Source organism: Morus notabilis, unplaced genomic scaffold (genome assembly GCF_000414095.1).
Source record: "Morus notabilis unplaced genomic scaffold, ASM41409v2 Scaffold304, whole genome shotgun sequence".
Classification (NCBI taxonomy): Eukaryota; Viridiplantae; Streptophyta; class Magnoliopsida; order Rosales; family Moraceae; genus Morus; species Morus notabilis.
In genome coordinates this window covers 81,374-101,116 of record NW_010366882.1, presented here as the reverse complement: position 1 = coordinate 101,116, position 19,743 = coordinate 81,374, and the positions used below count along the sequence as shown (strand labels likewise).

Genomic DNA, 19,743 nt, shown 5'->3' with positions numbered 1-19,743 from the left:
GCTATCTAATGAAAATGTAAGAGTATACAAATTTATATAATTTTGTACAAATTTAACAATTTTTTATCGATTAAAATTAGACAAAAGAGTGACGGTTGAAGTGTGGCGTGATTTTAATCTGTTTATTTTTAGTAGAAATTTAAATTGAAAAACCACTTAATTGTATTACTCTCTTTCATTTTATATGTTTTTAACAAAATTATTTAAATGAGAACAATTTAAAGTTCACTAAAAAAAATAAGAAAGCAATATCAAAAATATTTGTTATCCAATTTTGTAATCGATGTGCATTCGTGGACACGTTTATTGTACTTACCTCTAACAACATCAACATCTTCAAAAGAAACCCCAACAATTTCAGGACCCTTTACAATCAAGAACGTCGAACCAAGGTGAATTACTCTTCACATCTTCTCTCTTTTTTTTTTTTTTTAAATCTTAATATAACATCAATTATAATATAATAATATTTATTATTATTACAGTCATCACCATCAACTTTTTTCAATACAACATGAGTCAACTTCTTCCATTAGTTCTTTAAGAAAAAGAAAATCAATCAGATAATACTATTCTTTATATATTAAAACAATTATTTCATTAAAATAAAAAAAAATTATTACCATCTATTGTAATGTATTAACAACTAATATTTGTTTTCTGTCTTTCTTTATTGCAACTAAAAAAACGAATAAAAAAATAAAGAAGAATAGTCAGGAAGTCCTACAAAATATATATATGTAAATATATATATATGTATATATATATAATAAGCTTACAACAGTCTGGAAATTAAACAAACATCCGTGCAATTGCACGGATAATCCACTAGTATATTACTAAAATTATCCCCAATTACCACCAATAAATTATTAGATGTCGCTAAGATGTAATTTTCAGTCGCCGGTTGACGATTGCCAATCACCAGCACTGGTGGCTGGTCACCAATCATAATTTATCAGATTTTTTTTTGCAACCAAAAAATGACAAATCATCTCCAGTTTTGACGTCAGTCACCGTCTATAGTGTCGACCAGCAGTCATTATTGAATATTGAGATATTGAATTTGAGTTATTAATTCGAATTAAGATGTGAGAGAGTTTTTTACTATAACAAAAGATGCAAAAAAACCACTTCGTTCTCCACCACCACACGTACAATCTGCTTCTTTCTTATCTTTCGTGCATTAAATGTGGTGTATAATTCTGGAAAATCAATGCAAACCCCCCATGCAAGTGGTGAGTAAATTGAAAGATGCACAAAAACGACGCTTTCCCAAAATTAAATCCCAACTTGTCGTCGTATATCAGGATGTTCCGTGTGGTTTTCTTGAACTTCATGGGCCACATTTCCAATTGGCGAAAGGTCTAAGACCAAACAACTAAAATATAGGGAGGCAGTTAGTGGGTGGTCCATGGTCCACTTATGATTGATGCTTTGTTTGAATGGACTTTGAAACGCTTGATATTTTTAAAGTGCATTTGGACTTAATTGAGCTAAACACTTGCTGAATTGTCCTTTTTCTTCTTGAGGACACTACATAAGTATAAGTATTATTGGAATAAATTGTTTGGTAAATGCATGACTAGAAAGATGAGGAAAATGTAACATCGTCTGTTTGGCAAAAAAAGATTAGGGAAGAAAGAGCGAGACAGATTAGAATCATTCAAGGCTTCTATCCAATAGAAATCAATATATTCAGCAACTGGCAATCCGTAGGAATCTTGTTTTTTATTTCTTTTATTTTTTCCAAAGAAATGATAGAGATTTCTCAGTTGCCATGTTGGAGACAAAAGCTCTCGCTCAAGGACAAGAGTTTTTGAATCTCTTACAAGCATGGATAATCTCCATTAATGAAGAGTAATGCTTTAAATTCTATTTATGACAATATTAAAAAGTTCTTGTCAAGTTTAGTGTCAAAGTACTCAAACGCTATTGTTTATAGGAAGAAACTTTTTCCTCCTTAATCAAATCGAACAGAAAATTATGTTTCATCTTTTTGCATAATCACACAATTGTGTCCTTTCCTTTTTACTCATTCAAAAAGAGCAAAGGAAACAAGGAAAAAGAATATAACAGAGCATAAACGGAACCCTCCAACATCAACCTCTTTAGGACCAGTACGGCACCACTTTTCATCAAGTACTACAGTCTTACAGCATCTAGATAGAGTTTATATACAACAAATTGTCTTTAGCAAAATAAAAAAAATTGGAGACACAGTTGATACTAAGCAAACAAATTTATAAATTAATGCCGAGTGTTTAACATTACTGGTGTCTCAGTAGTATTATTTACTTTACTACAAGAGGGCTAAATTGTTATTCCACATGCAAATTAAAGAAATTTCAACAAACTGGAATGCAATTCCGCCAAACTCCTATTCCATTGATCTCATTTTCTTACATCTCAAACAAGACCAGAAAAAAATAAAAATAAAAAAGATTACAACAATTTGCTCATCATGGCTAGCTACCCTTTATAATCCTACCAGAAAAAAAAAAAAAAAGAAAACACATACCAAGAAACAAACTCAAGCATTTTCTACCTTGCTTTCTCAAAATCTCAGCACTGTGCAACTAGTGATTTGTGAAAAGCCATGCATTTTCAACTAGTAATCCAACCAAGCTAAAGGACAAAAACTAATATCACAATGATCATCATCACTAAGATTTTCAACCAATCAAAACGAGCATTTCTATTTGGCTCCACTCAGAGGGTCCCATACACAAAAAAACAAAAAACAAAAAACAAAAAAGGGACCTCCGTCGGACTCAGAGGGTCCCATACACAAAAAAACAAAAAACAAAAAACAAAAAAGGGCCCTCCGTCGGCCCCGCCATTTCTCTCTCGCCGAGTTAGAATCGGTTAAAAATCAGCGGTGATGATCAACTTGCCTCGTGTACCGTCACGACCACGCTATCTTCCCGGCGGGGCTCATTTTCCGGTGATCGCTCTGCCTCGTGTACCGTTACGACCACGCTATATTCCCGGCGGGACTCATTCTCCGGCGTCCGTTCTCCTTCAACTTCTTCGTCTCGATTCGGCTCCGAGACGACCGTAGTTTGTTGCTGCTGCTGTTCAAGCAGGCAAATCCGGCAATTCGGGCACGACGAGTGTGACAGAAGCCAAGTATCTATGCACCTAACGTGGAATCCATGATTGCATTTCGGCAGCACCCTCACCTTCTCTCCGTCGACAAACTCGCCAAGGCAGATCGGGCACTCGGTCGCCGGAATGCCCGCTCCTGAGCCGTAGACCGCCACGGGAATCTGCCGCAGATGGCTCTTCTTCAGCCCCGTGGCTGCGAGCCTCGCCGCGGCCTGCTGCGGCGTCTCCGACGCGAATCTCCGGCTGCAGCGCAGCGCGCAGCGGAGAATGGAGTTCAGCCCCAGCGCGCATATCAGCGCGCAGAGCAAAGCGGCCAGAATGATCACCATGTTCGTGTCGAAGTTCGACTCGCCGATGTACAAGTCACGCGTTCTGTTTCCGTGGGTTTGCGGTGGAACGGCGAATTCAGCGTCGAGGAGTCGGCGATGTGTAATTGTAACGGAAGACATGGTTGTAAAAGAAGAAGAAGTCATTTGGGAATTTCGTAGAACAGTTGGTGGGTCTGGGAATTTTGCTGGGTTTTGTTGCTTGGTTTAGTTACAGTAATGTTGTGGAGATTCCAGCTAGAAAACGACTTGAAAATAGCATCTTTCTTTTAACTTTCTTGTATTGGATAAATAAGAGAAAAAAGAACGAAATTGTTTGGATTTTCTGCGAATCGGGGACCGTTTCTTTGCGTGCAGTATTCTGGATTGATACTGAGAAATGGTCCTCTTTCTCTAGGAAGATAAGAGGTTAAGACAGACAAAGGAAAAAAGATGATTGAGATGCGAGATTTTTTTTTAGTAATTTCACAGCTTACCTGAACTAAAGAGTACACATTTTTTTTTTTTTTTTGATTATCCTCAGATATTAGGAAGATGACTAACTGACGACACTTGTGGTGTAGAAACAGAGAGTGTGATTGAAAGGTTAATGATTGTGCTTGCAGTTTGTAGTTTGTATTAGTATTGAGAGGTTGTAGTCAACCTTTAGAGACAGATTTGAGATTTATATACAAATGGAGCAACTCATAATTGAGATTGTTATTTATTTTATTATTTTGGAAAAAGAATCGTATAATTAGGATTTAGGGGTACTTTTTTGGGGGGCTAATTAAGTTATTTTTTAAAGTATTTAGAAATTCATACTTTCATCATATTTACAATATATTATCGTAAACTTGTAGCTTGTAACCTTGTAGGTGGGAAATTGATGACGTGAAGTCAGTTAAAAGAAATTAAAAATGATCTTCTAGTGGATTAGTTTGAAGAATTATTCAGGAGACAATCAATCTCAATTGTTGCTTATATGTTTTTCATGTGATATACAAATTCCCACTTGTTTAGGCAAAACAAACAAGTCGATTTTTTTTTGTTGAATAAGAAAAAAAAAAACATATTTAATATTGGTAGCAGGTACAACCGTCTTCTTAAATTTACTCTCCCTTGATCAAAATTTAGAAAAGTTTAATTGAAGGTGTAATTTGCAAGAAGCTTCCTATAAGAAGATCTACACGCCTACATACCACCAGGAAAAAAAAAAAAAAGTAAAAAACTAAAAGATTTTAATTGTTATTGTAAAAGCGTATCCCACAATTAAATTAACCAAAAGGAGATATATCTTTAGCTTGGGATTTTGCCTACCTAATCATGATTTGGAATTGATTTCAAGTCTTAAGATCCTCATAGCCAGTAACAATCTAATCCCAAATCATTTAGCAAAAAAATAAAAAATAAAAAAGAAATCTAATCTCAAATCCTTTGGTTGTACAGTTGTAATGCAGCCAAGTGAATCCAGCGTGGCTTAAACCAATCATAATATTTTTAGCCAAATGATCTGTAGTACGATGTAGATTGCATGCATAGTGGAGATTTTGCTGCCTTTGTCCCATTTGGTTGCACTTTGCTTTTGACATCACATAGGTGGATAAGTATGACAAGAAGATGGGAGAGTAAAAGCCCATCATCAACCTCAAAAATATCTCTTACTTTTTCTTGCCCTTTTTATCGCCCACTAAGATAATTATGATCATGCATTTGAACTGATATTCCTCTAATCCATGCTTAGGTGACTTTAGTTAATAGTTAATAATATCCCATATAATATAATTTAAAGAAAGTTGAAGAACATTAAAAATAAAAATCTTATATTACTAGCGTTGAGGATAAATATATTACCCTTGAAGGTGACCTCACATTGCTTCACAACCGTTAAATTAATTAGGTCTCCCCCTTATCTAATCCGACACTATTATCAATCATGAATCCTTAGGATTGACTCAAATGCAAAAAGAGGGGAAAAAACATTTTGGGTTGATTATTAATGAGTTGTCACAGTTTAGAATTTGTTACAGGATTTTATGTTATATTTATTTGGGTTATGGATATTGTAAACTTTGACTTTTTAAATGTTATTGATAAATGATGAAGATTTTATGTTGTGTTTTATTTTGTATGGATGTTTAATAATTTATTAATTTTAAAGGTTGTAATTCATGAACTTCGTGAATCTAAACCGTAAAATTCGATAGGTTTTGAATTGAATTCGAAAAGGTATTTGATCGGACACGAATTGAGATTTTCTTAATCCAAAAGGTTTGGATTGGATTACGAATTGACCTTTAATCTGTGAATTTCAGTCCGTGAACACCCCTAGCTACATTAGAAAAACACAAAACACTCTTAATTACTATTAATTTTTACCCCAGCTAAAAATTGACACGTAAAATAGAAGTGTCAAAAGGGCCGTGCCGGGCCAACCAGGCCTAAGACGGGCTTGGGTCGTGCCTACAGTACAAGGTCAAGCCTGAGGAGAGACCCTAGGCCCAGCCCTGGCCCCAACTCTTGTCCTTTAGGGTTAGGGCCAGGCTACTAGACCCGACCCTGTAGGGCCTTCGTATTGTGCGGCCCTTTAAGGTCTTTAGTAGGTCAACCCAGCAAGTCCGATCCACTTTAAAATTAATTTATTTTATTTTATTTTTATATTTTCAGATTTAAGGATAAAAAAAGAAATTAAAAAGTAATATCATATGCCCAAAAAGATGTGATTTTATTGAAATAATATGAATCATTACAAAAAAAGAGTGAAATAAGTATAAAATATAAGGATAATTAAATTACATTGTGGCCGAATTGCTTCACGAGACTGAGCCCTTTACGGGCTAGTGTCGTGCCCGTGTTACGACTTCATAGATGAGGCTCAACCCTGGCCCTTCAGGCATGCCGAGCCAACCCGACCTGCAACAATATAGGGCTAGACTGGGCCGAATATTGTGTTGTAGCAGGCTGGGCCGTCCATGCCCGGTTGATACCTCTAAGGTAAAATAGAATGAATTCGCATGTTATAATTTACATTAATGAAGAGCTTTTTGCAGCTCTCCATTGTAGTGTGAATGTCATATTTAAGCATTTGAGTAGAAAAATTACTCTCTAATATAATACTATTTTTTTTGTTACATTTGTCCTATGATATACTTGGTACCAAAATTGACGTCAAATATAACATTTTTAAAATTTTTAAATTTGATTTTTGATTGAAGTGTTTACTTTATTTAATCATTTCAATCATTACAATATTCTTTTTTTCAGATTATGCGTCAATATATCGGTAAGTTATGTTTTTAATTTGTCAAATGTGCATAAAATCATGAAAAAATAAAAAAATACGTAGATTTAAATATTAAAAAAACTTAATTTACTGGTACGACAGACGTACGAGAGAATTTTTCATTTTTAAAACTAAAGGCTCACTTTTATAAGTTTCAAAACTCAATAATCATATTAAAAAAATAATATCGATATGATATTGAAATAATATTATTCATTGGTGTTAACTGTTAATGATTAAATAAGATTAATAGTATGTTTTTTTAGACATGCATCCCAAGCACTTGAACCAACCATGACGATAAATACATTGAAAGCAACTCGTGCATCAACTAAACACAAATTGAATCTTGAAACTAAAAAATATTTACTTTTCAATAAAAAAGACTAAAATATTTATGCAAACACCACCAGAAAATTCTCAAATTAAAAATAGTGAGATTCTCTAGTAAGACAAGAAAAATAAATTATTAATAATTTTTTATTTTTTAATTATTAAATATGTATTAAAAAGTATATGTTTTATATAATTTTTAATCTGATGTGATTTTAACTAAATTAAACGGTTAAAAATTAACATTATTGATCGAAAGAATTACTAAAAAGAGTCTCTTAAAAGGACATTTTCTGATACATTAATATATTAATAAGTAAAGTTTTTTATCTATTAAATTTATATAAAATCACATAAAAATTAAAAATATGTATATTTAATAATTAAAAAAACTTAACTTATTAATATCTCAGACGCACTAAAAAATCACCCAAAATAAACACCACAAAATAGATGTTGTATCTTCTGGCAAAAAAAAAAAAAAAGAAAGAAGAAGAAGATGTTGCATCCAAAACGTGGAGCTTGTGAGGCAAAAGGGCGGGTATGCCCGTGAAAGCTGGTACAAGAATGACGAGTCCAATACGTGTTCTTTCTTTGTGGATCCCATCGAATGAATATTAGATTCGTATTTGCCTCTTCTTGAGACCCAAAAAAAAAAAAAAAAAAAAAAAGGATTGGTATGTGTCGTTTTTTTCTTGGACGCGCGTAACCCTTGGGATCTTTCAGATAATAGGTAATTTGCTTCTTTTTTTTTTTTTTTTTGTATTTCTTTGTTTGAAGGTAATTATTATTATTTTTTTGGTTTGAAAATGGCTATTTATGATTGATGTATGGGAATTGAACTACTCTTGAAGGACCACGTAATGACTAATGAGTGCAGTTGGGTTTGGTGGGAAAGAATGGAAAACTGTTGGCAGTTGAAACAAAACTCGGTCCTTTATAGCTTTTAAAAACTAAAAAGTGGATGTTCTCAGCAACCTGAACCAAATCTTGCCCAAAGTAAACTTTTTACTTTTTAGGTAATACTAATCTGGTCCACGTGGTTTGGTTTAACCAAGTCTAGGGTGATTTTGAGTGCCACATTTCTTTTATTAGTTCAAAAGTTCAAATTGTCTTAGTCGTTTGATGTAAAGTATTATCATGTTTTCTCAGCAAAAAAAAGGTAATATCATGTCTGTTCTTCGAAGAATTATATATGACCGAGTACAAAGATTTATCTGTTAGTAGCGCACAGTTTTGAACCATTAATTTTCGTAAATTTGTTGCATTAGTAATGTACAGTTTTGAACGCGCAGGTTTGGTATATTGGTTTAGATAAGTGGTTTTAATTATGACTTTTAAATTTTAATTCTTTTTAGAAAAAAATATTATAGCAGAGGTAAAACCGTACATTTTTTAACCATTAATTTTCGTTGTGTTGAATTAAAATTTCATACGATTTTTTTGTTTGTTTTGTTTTTAATATAAATAGGGTTGATCAGCTGGTCCGAATTTGTGTAGTTTTGAGTGGTTTTTTCCACATAATTTGTCATTATTGCTGTTTGCATTTGACTTAATGGTTATTAGAAACATGTTGACTTAGGGGCTATGATTTTTCATTTTTCATTTTTCATTTTTCCAAGGCAGAATTCGTTCAACAGCCTAAGGCCTCAAAGGAAGACAAAAGCTAAGGGATATATCGGTCGTGTTTGGAATTGATACTGTTTTTGTTTTTCATGTTTCTTAAGGAAGAAAAAATTGAAAACGTTTTTAAAACGGTGTTTGGCGCAATAAAGATAAAAAAATAAATGAAAATGATGTTTTGGTTTAGTGTAAAATGAGCGAGAAATGAAAAACGACTTTTAGTCGTTTTTCATTTTTTATTTTCGTTTTCTTCTCTCTCGAGCACAGAGAGAAAGAAACATTAATGAGTTTTTTATACTGAAAATAATCTCTTGATAAAACTACTAAACACATTTTTAAAAATGATTTCTGTCTAAGATTGAAAACGTTTTCATTTTCATTTTCATATAAAAAATAAAATTATTTTAAAACGAGTTCCAAACGCGCTCTCATTTCTGGTGTTGCTTCCTTCCCAACTCCCAGTTGTTTTCTTTTGGTGTTCTTTGGCTTTTCTTTATTCCTGTGTGTTTTGTTTCAATGAACCCAAAATAATTTTTTTCTCTCTTTCTTTTAACAGCGGCATCATCGTCATCACCGTTGCCGCCAAAGGTTCTCCCGCTCTATCCTCACCACGTTCTTTTTTCTTTCTGTCATTTAGCGGTGACTGTCCCCGCTAATAAGTGCATTAAAATGCACCCTAAATACTGCTTTTAATTTATATAATATTAAAATATTTACGATTTAATTAAACAATTATATTATTTTTATTCATAATATTTTTTTAATTGAAATTTATCTATTTTTTGCTTAATTATTTACAAATGAAAGCAGTGTAAAAAGCTAAATAAAAAGAAGCCATAAAAGTCATATTTTCAATCAATTCGAGCAACACAAGCAGATCAAGGAGAGAGAGCCGCACCACCTCAGTTGAACCGTGTGAACCTATCATTCAACGCGGAAATCCGCACCTAAAAAAAGTTAAAGACCATATTCTTAGCATAGGAAGACAAATTCATATCATTCTTGCTATACATTGCAATAACTGTGTTTATTCTTATGGTTGTAGTGTTACAAAGTTGCCGAGGCTAACTAATAATCATATACTATTTATAACTTCAGATTGACTGTAATTTTTTTTTAATTACATTTTTCAACTCAAACTCATTCGGCTGTCAACCCCTTCTTCTTTTTTTGTTTATTACTCATTTAGTGTTAATTAAAGTGAGAAAATGTATTTTAAATAGTGCACTTTTAATCAAAACGACTTAGTTTTGGTTGAAAGTGTACAACTTTTTCATTTTTTTTGAGTCTTTTATTTTAGGTCATTTTTATTTTTCATCCTAAAACTTATTCATTTTTTTATTTTAGTCCTTTTAACATTTTATTTTTTATTTTTGTCCTAAAATTTTATTTTCATTTTCATTTTGGTTCCTTTTGCCTTAAAATTTATTCATTTTTCCCTTTTAGTTTTTTATTGACAATGTTTCTTAGCTTCTTACCCTAAAACTTACCTATTTTATTTTATTTTTTTACTTTTTGTCCTGAAATTTTTCCATTTTTTTTTGTTTCTTTTGTCCTTAAACTTATTTATTTTTTCATTTTAGTCCTTTTTTACATCTTTTTTATTTTTTACCTAAAACTTTATTTTTTTTAAATTTGGCTCCTTTTGCCTTAAAACTTATTTATTTCTCCATTTTGTCCTTTTTTGACTTTTTTTTTTATTTTTTTCCAAAAATTTTATTTTATTTTTTGTTTTGGTTCCTTTTACTCTAAAATTTAGTTATTTCTTCATTTTTGTCTTTTTGACCCTTTTTTTTTATTTTTTTTCCTAAAACTTTATTTTTTCACTTTGGTTTCTTTTGCCCTAAAATGATATTTAATTATTCATTTTAGTCATTTTTTTGGCTTTATCTTGGCTTCTTGCCTTAAAACTTATTTGTTTCTTATTTTGGTTTATATTCAGATTTTATATGTTTTTAATAATAACATGATAATTAGTTAATTATAACTTAACAGATTACTTTCCACGTGCTTTTCACGTGGAGTTCAACTAGTGTGTATCTATAACATGCATAATTAGATGAAAAAAATTAACTAATTATATGTATTTGCATTTATTTATATTTGAGTTCATCATTATCTTTGCATAATTGTAATAATTAGAACCTACAAATTATTTTTTTAAGAAAATATATTTACAAAGAGCACGGCGTAAAATCCTCAACAGGGAGTAAATTTTGGGATTTGAATCCCAACCCTAGCCCTACCCGCAAAAGGGAAACCTTATGGGTGCGTTTGGAATTGATTCCAAAACGTTTTTGTTTTCTGTACGAAAATGAAAATGAAAACGTTTTCATTTTCATTTTTGAATTATTTCTGAAAATGCGTTTGGTAGTTTTATTTAGAGATTGATTTCAGTTTTAAAAAAAAACTGAAACTACGTTTGGTGGTTTCATTTTTGAAAACATGTATTTAATATATTAAATAAATAATAATTGAATCACAAATAAAAACACTAATAATTAATAAAATATGGAAATTACAATATTAGCTTAAATTATTGTCGCCTATACGAATCCCACATTTGATTAGCTAGATGATCCCTAAAATTAACCATGTAATTACGTTGTTGCCGACCACCCATTTCAGATGTTTCTGCTTCTTGTGCATCCATACCATGTTGTTGTTCCTGTTGCCCTTCTTGTTCTCCCTCAATATCTTCTACGGGCAAATCGACCTCATATTGTCTAAATAGAGGATCATCTCGCGCGTGCATCTTAATTAAATTGTGGATCACATAACAAGCTATTGGTATAACATTTTGTCTTGGCATCCAATAATTGGTCATATGCCTAAGAATTTTAAACCTTGCTTTCAAGACCCCAAAGCACCTCTCTATGCAATTACACAGTGAAGAGTGATAATAATTGAATAACTCTTGTGGCCCCGTTGGTTGACTACCATTTCTAAACTGTTGAATATGGTACCTCTGACCGCGAAATGGTGCCAAAAAGGCGCAAAGAATGGGTCATCTGGATCTCTCATAGTCTCAGTTAACACTCTGGAATCAGCAGCTGATCCTTCCCATCCGGTATTGACATAAGTGAATAGCATATCAAAACTACACGCCGCCATTACATTTTGAGTGCATGAATGTCTTCTTCCTCTGTAGACTGTCTGTTGATGTGCAGGTGGGACAACCATCATGTGTGTACCGTCTATTGCACCAATACAATCCTATTAAAATACATAAGGCGTGAGTTACGATTAATTTAAAATTATTTGTCATATTAGTAGTATCTGATGAGAGTCAGATTGTACCTTAAACCATGGCCAGTACTTAGGGTTGTGTCGAATCTCTGGGGGGACAATGTTCATATTTGGTAGTTTTATAACTTGAGGTGCTAACGCAGACAATGCGGTAAGTATATTATTAAAATGCCGGTGTACTGTCTCTCCAGAATGACAAAATCTATCTTGTATCTCTCTATTGCGATCTGAGTGAGCAACCGTTCTTAAGAACATCATTAGAGATTCTTCTGCTGAAATACTTGAAGTAGGCAGTAGATTGCGGCCTCGAATTAACTGAACAATTGCTTCGAACGTGTCTCGATGCATACGACACATTTCAAACAAATTTTCGGGATGTCCATGTAATTGTTCTAAAACATATTCTCGTCCTGTTAACGCAGAATTATGACGAGGTTGCCCAGTTTTAAGAACATCATTAGAGATTCTTCTGCTGAAATACTTGAAGTAGGCAGTAGATTGCGGCCTCGAATTAACTGAACAATTGCTTCGAACGTGTCTCGATGCATACGACACATTTCAAACAAATTTTCGGGATGTCCATGTAATTGTTCTAAAACATATTCTCGTCCTGTTAACGCAGAATTATGACGAGGTTGCCCAGTTTGTCTGTTTCCAATCGACATCAATAATTGGATATAATGTTGTTGTTGTTCATCATCATCTGATGACTGGAGAAAGTCAACAGCTCTAGCATCATTCTCACTATCTGAATCCATATTAACCTAAAAAATGAACCAAGACTGGAACTAATCAAACATCCATATAACATTAACTAATCAAACGAATAACTCCAATGTAATTCAATCCGACTAAAAACAAATAACAAACTCTAACAAACACTTGTCCAAGAGGAAAATCTGTTGTACATGCTCAACAATACTTAAAAAAAAACCATACGTCCGAGAGGAAACAAATAAAGAAAACAACACAATAATCATTTAAACTACAGGCTTCGAATCCATGAAAGATGACGACAAGCGGACATTTTCACAAACATCTTCCTAAGGGAAATGTCAACCGCCAACTGGTGCGCTGCCTTAGTATACGCATTGTCGTCTAAATACTCCCCATACTCATTCAGCAAATCCATACAGGTTTTAATACTTGTAGTTGGATCCTCTTTCTGAGCCTCGACTAATGCCATAGTACGGGCTTGCCTATCAACTAAATATTGCTAAAACAGATCAACCTTTTGAACAGATGTCTCACTACGTATGGTAGCACTCTTTGCCAAAGCCTCTATAGCCGCGTCAACTGCACTGTTGTTCTTGCCCTTCTTCTTGGATCGAGTAGTAGGACCCTGAGACCGTCTGTTTCTATTATCTTCTGCACCCCGGATTTCATCCGAGTCCCCTGTACCCTCCTCCACCTCTTCCGGTTGTGTGGCTGCCCTTTTCGCCGCATTCAAAACATTAACGGCAGTATGTGCATTCATTGACCCCTGTCCAGTAGCAATAGTCCCAAAAAAAATCTGTGAAAGTTGGGCAAAGTTCTGCAAACCCCCTTTCTTGAATTTCTTACCCTCAGGATGTTTCTGACATTATAAAGAAAACAAGAGTAAATACTCATGTGCAATCCAAACACCAATTCAACTCTTTCATATAACATAAGATGTTAATGCTCAAAACTTACCGCCACATATGAATCCCATACTTCTTTTTCAGCTGTGACAGTGTTAGCCTCAGAATCCCAACCAAACCTTGTTGCTTCAATTAATGCCTTAAACTCCCTCGTGCTACGTCTAAGCCTATTCCATGTTGCTTTAAGTTGGTCTGACGTGAAATGCTTACCAAACTTAAGTGCTATTTCATTAGCAATTTTCATCCATGTTTTCTTGTCCAGAGTGGATGTTTGCATCCCAATCTTTGACTTTTCGTATATCAGTTCTACATAAAAATCCTCAATTGCGGCCGGCCATTTCGTATTATCGTCCTTATCACACATCTAAAATAACACTTTTAGCAATTAAAATAAATGTCAATTTGTAAAGTATATGCACACACACAGACACAGACACACGCAGGGTCTGATGGGGGCTGATAATCAGCCCCCAATGGGGCTGATGGGGGCTGAAAATCAACCCCCATTGGGGCTGATTTTCATCCCCCAATGGGGTTGATGGGGGTTAAAAATCAGCCCCCATCAAGGCTGATAATCAACCCCATTGGGGGCTGATGGGGGCTGATTTTCAGCTCCAAAGGGAGGCCCCTAGGGGCTGATGGGGGCTGATTTTCAGCCCCCATTGGGGGCCTCCCAGGCCAGCCCCAAAGGGAGGCTGATGGGGGCTAATTTTCAGCCTCCATTGGGGTTGATTTTCAGCCCCCATTGGGGGCCTCCCAGGCCAGCCCCAAAGGGAGGCCCCCAGGGGCTGATGGGGGCTGATTTTTAGCCCCCATTGGGGGCCTCCCAGGCCAGCCTCATAAGAAGGCCCCAGGGGTTGATTTTCAGCCCCCATTGGGGCTGATTTTCAGCTCCCATTGGGGGCCTCCCAGGCTAGCCCCAAAGGGAGGTCCCCAGAGGCTGATTCAGCCCCAACGGGGGCTGATAATCAGCCCCCATTGGGGCTGATGGGGGCTGATTTTCAGCCCCAAAGGGAGGCCCCCATGGGCTAATTCAGCCCCAACGGGGGGGCCTCCCAGGGGCTGATACAGCCCCAATGGGAGGCCCCCAGGGGCTGTATCAGCCCCAACGGGGGCCTCCAGGGGAAAAAGAAAAAAAAACAGAAAAAACCAGATCAGATCAAGCATAGGATAGAAAAACAAACACCAAATCAAACGGAAAACAGCAACCGATTTGGTTGAATATAGCAAATCAAACGGCGAGACAACGGAAAAGAAAAATAAAAAAATAAAAAAATAAATTGCTCAACCAAATCGATCGGAAAATCAAACACGTTCAAACATTTTTGGCTAGGGGCATACCTCGGTGAGAAAACGGAGAACGACGCAGATTGGGCAACAAGAGACCGGAGGAGCTCAGGCGAACGGAGGTGCTCCGGTGAGAAGCAAACAACGCGACTCTTGGGCGAGAAGAACGCCGGGGCTCGGCCGGGAAGAAGAGCTCGCTGAAGAAGGGAAGGGAAGAAGGAAGAAGAGCTCGGCTGAAGAAGGGAAGGGAAGAAGGAAGAAGAGCTCGGCTGAAGGGGAAGAAAAAATCGAAGAAGGAGAAACGGGGGAGGACGATCGAGGAAGAAAGAAGGAAACCAAAAATGTAAACAAGAAAATGAAAACGGATTTTTTCCGTTTTCAAAATTCCGGAAAACGACAAAAACATTTTTGTTTTTGTTTTCTGACACAAACTTCTCCAAACATGTTTTTTGGCTCCGTTTTCAATTTTTTGCTTCGAAAAATGTGAGAAATGAAAACGGAAATGCTAACAAACAGGCCCTATAATTTGCATTGCCAACGCATAAAGAATTTTAGAAAAACAAGCAAACTAACTAGTTGGAGAGTAAAGGATGGAAAATTGGGAACCATGACTTCCACTCATAGGTAATGCGGTTAATGAGAAGAATTCCTTGGATCCATTTTGATTTATTTATGTCACCAGTTAGTTAAGCCGTATTTGGTTTGCGAGTACGAATTGTTGTAATTTGAATATTTTATGTTTGAATTGTAGAATCTAAATTGGTAAACCATTGTAAATGACGCATTTAAATATGCAATATGGCCGATAAGGACTTGTTCTTCTCTTTATTCTAAACACATAGGAAAAAAAAAACATCTCAATTGGAGTTGAAATGAAGAAGTTATGATATTTTTATGCCTGAAGTTGAAGAAAAAAAAGTAAAAAATAATTGTGTTTGAGCTTTTAATAACTATCTAGATTGTTGAATTTAGGGGGGAAGCAGTAAATTCCAAAATCAAAAGCTCAAATTTGTGGTTGGTGGTATATATGAATGGCTCCTACTTATTTTTAAATCAAACACTAATTTAAATCTTTGAGGCCAATTTGAATCAAATTGTTTAGTTCAAATAGATGAACCAAACAGGAGGTTTTAGTTTTTTAATATTCAAGAATTTTCATATTAGAAATGACTATCGTTTTGCAGGTTCGACTTTTGGCAATTCACTCGAAGTGAGGCCTCGAGTTTTCAATATTGATCGCATGTCAAGTTCGATGTCTCTTTCGATCGAAGTTTCAAGTCAAGAGTCGATATATTAGAGACATCTTGATGGTAGCTTTGCAGTTTGGTCTCAATCAATCGATGTTGGAGTCCTCTGATGGTTTGTTGTTTAATCTCAAGGGATTTGCTCTCCAAGAATCGAGAGGAAACAGTCACAATTTTTCCAATTTTACTACAAAATTGGAGAGGAAAATTTTTATAAAGATGTCAAAATGGGTTACTTGTTTGTTTGGTACCATGTGTTTTAAGTTTATTATTGATAAAAAAGTACACCTTTAATTTTTGATCTTATGAAATGTACACCCTTCATATTTTATTTAACGATAAACTTTATAAATACCCTCTAAACTTTGTATCCTGTTCAATATCTCCAAATTTTAAAAATGGTTCATTTCGGCCTTTAAATTATGAAAAATGATTCAAAATAAACTATGTTATCTAATAAATACTCTTCATGCTATTGATTTTGTGTCAACTTACCCCTTGATTTTTAAAAGAATTAGGAGACGAGAGCAAATTGACACAAAAATTAAAATTTAGGAGGTAAATTGGCTTAAAACTAATAGGTTGGGGGCATTTATAAAAGTTCAAGTAGTGTCGCGTCATTATTTTGTCAGTTTTATGAAATGTAGGAGATATTTTGAGTTGGTGTACATAATTGATGGGATAAAATGAATCCTTGTTAAACTACTTCTTGAAACCGGTTTCAAAATTCAAGGGACATTTATGAATTTAGTGGACGTTTGGTTTATAGATTCAAAATTATGATTCAGAATCATTCTCGGTTTACGTATGTTTTTTGTGAGAGAAAATACTATAGCGAGTCACGAACCATGATTCAAACCATGACACGAATCTGTGTAATCTTTATTTAATACACAGATTCATACACTCTCTTGGTCAATACTCAATTTTAACTTTATAATAACTAAAGTACCCTCGAATACAAAAATAAAAAATAGTCAAAAAATATGAAAGGTAAAAAATCTCCCAATACTGGGTTTTTCTGTTTTCATTGTCTTCTTTTCTAGACTACTTTCTATTTATTTTCTATTTTTTTCCATTGAAAGTGTTTTAGTTTTTTTTTTTCTTTTTAATGTCAAAATTGAGTTTGAATAATAAAAGTATGAATTTGTATATTGAACATTATTTGAATTTGTATATGTTAGAAGTAATGGGCTCTCAATACTCATAAATGAGATCAACTAACAATCAAGCCCAAAAATACATTGTCATATGGATTTTGAAGCATATGGTTCTAGGATTAGCTCCTCCACATGGCATAAGAATGGGTCGTTCATGGTTGCCGGAAAACATTCAAGACCGGCCGGAATTGGTGCTTGAATGACCTGAAAAATCAAAGGGGCTTGAAAAGTTCTTGAACTCTTTCTCTTCTCTACCTCTCTCCACTCCCACGGGCACACACATACACGGCAGGGGAAAAAAATTTTCCCCTCTAATTTTGTGCTGCAACCTTAGGTAATTGGGCCTCAATCAAAATTATTGATAGAGAGGAAATTTGGCCCAATGGGCTGATGAAATATTTAGAGAGAGTGAGTTCATATGCCTCAACTGAGTCAATAAAATAAGTTTCTATCCCATTATGGACTAATATTTAACATACATGCATTAATTAATTCACATTAACACAGTTATCTATAAGATGCTTTAATTAATTAGAGAGTGAATTATTATGATTATGGAAGAATGCATACTAAACCTGTTCGAAACAAGAACAATATAGGTTCTCTAAGACGATCAGAAAATGCACTTATCCTTGTCACGGAGAATCTACATGCCTAAAACATAAGAGGCTTTTTCAAGATTCTCAAACCAAAGTGACTAGGCGACATGCTATTCGTCTCAACCAACAGGTCAGAATCATTAGGCTCGAGCAAGTTGTCACCGACATAAAAAATAGAAACATGAAACTGCTCTCATTGACCTTACACATATGCATTTATCAATAACGTTCTCCATAAAGCTAATTTTAGTGTCAGTCTCAACCTAAAATTGAGATGTTACTGCCTCGGTGTTATCCATATACTCCCACTCATCATAGAGTTTCTCAACACATTAGTGGAGCTAGGAAACACATCCATTCTCAAGGCTATGTCCATTTCATCATTAACAGATTCATACCATATGTAATAACTTGTCTCATTTAAGTCAAGATAGCGAATATGCAAGGATTGCTCAAGGCTAAAGAAAACAACATGGGCAACGAACAATATGCATGTAAAACAAGATCATGCAATTTGCCCTTTACTTAGCCTTCCCAATGATCCAAACCAATATGATCATTGTGTGCTAGAGTCTGTTGAGCAAGAATAGAACTCTTTAGCAGGTAAGGACAATTCATCAAACATCACAACTAAATGCATCAATCCACCACCGATAGGGTAGTAAAGATTATGCAGTTCATGACATCCAACAAACTTCCTTTACCGGTCTAAGCATCCTACCAAACAATTAATTATCGATAAGATAATTTAATTGCCCGTATGGATCTTAACAATATGGTAAATACATACCTTTATCCTTAACACTCTAATAAATTATTTGACCATAATATGAGTTTAGTGATTATACAAGTCCACACATAATCATTCACAATATTCTCCCACTTGGACGGCATAATAAAAAACATGATACTCATATAATGCAAAATGTCAAATAATAATATGTAAACAAAATACATGGATAAAGACAACAAGCTTAAGCGCCAACAAGATTCAAGCGCCCTACAAAGCAATAAAACTATCGATAGGATAATTTTATTACCCGTATGGACTTTCGGAGCATAATCAACAAATTAAGTTTATCCATATAATCCCATAATTTATTATTTGATAATAGTATGTGAGTTAGTGATTATGCTAATCCACAAAAAATGTTTCTAATTTTCTCCCACTTAGATAGTATAATCAAAAAATATGATACTCACATAAAATAATATATCAAATAATAATGATAGCAGTAATAAATAAATTATGGATAAACTTATAGCTTAAGCTTTATAATTGCACATGAGCTTCTAATTAAAATTTTCATTCTCACTTTAACACAAAAGAGACCATGTATGCCTATGCAAATAATTAGACATTAAAACATTAAACACAAAATGGGCATTCCAAAATTTGAACAAACATCCACATTATATGTCTAAATTTTATTTACCAAAATATCAAATTATGTGGGAGAACAAATAAAATATGACCATATAATATGGAGTAACAACATGCGCTAAAATTTTAGGTCTCAAAATAGAGAGAATTAAAACTACCCAAAAAATATATAAAAATTATTACAATAAACAAATATTTAAATAAAAATATTTTCTGGTAGCTCATGTGCATCCATGTAAGGAGTGTATATCCCAATGCCTTTTTTCAAAAGGAAATGTTAAATTTTGTGGGAGAGCTCCGTAACATATACAAACAATTTAACATGTTTAGACTCACGACATGTAAGTACATAAACATTCACTATTGTCGAATTCTTTCAATTAAATATGCCATATAATAATAACAACATAATATAAAATTTTATGGCGTCAATCATCAAACAAATTACATGCAAAATGCCCAAGAAAAAGTTTGTTTGAAAAATTGTGAGAATTAGCCACCCATAAAAATATACAATCAATAATATAAAAATATTAAAAACAT

General features: G+C 34.1%; 2 protein-coding genes across 2 annotated transcripts; both read right to left on the bottom strand.

Moving 5' to 3' along the window:
* Positions 1–2,847: 2,847 nt before the first annotated feature.
* On the bottom strand, positions 2,848–3,998 carry LOC21389530 (RING-H2 finger protein ATL74). Its single transcript, XM_010111351.2, has one exon. It carries the CDS (start codon positions 3,582–3,584, stop codon positions 2,889–2,891), a length of 696 nt encoding a protein of 231 aa, XP_010109653.2. The 5' UTR covers positions 3,585–3,998; the 3' UTR covers positions 2,848–2,888.
* A 7,193-nt stretch (positions 3,999–11,191) lies between these two features.
* On the bottom strand, positions 11,192–11,769 carry LOC112094125. The gene is made up of 2 exons (XM_024174273.1): positions 11,622–11,769; positions 11,192–11,529 (listed from the first exon to the last, which is right to left on the bottom strand). The coding sequence occupies exons 1-2, from the start codon at positions 11,767–11,769 to the stop codon at positions 11,192–11,194; spliced, it is 486 nt and encodes a 161-aa protein (XP_024030041.1).
* Positions 11,770–19,743: the final 7,974 nt, after the last annotated feature.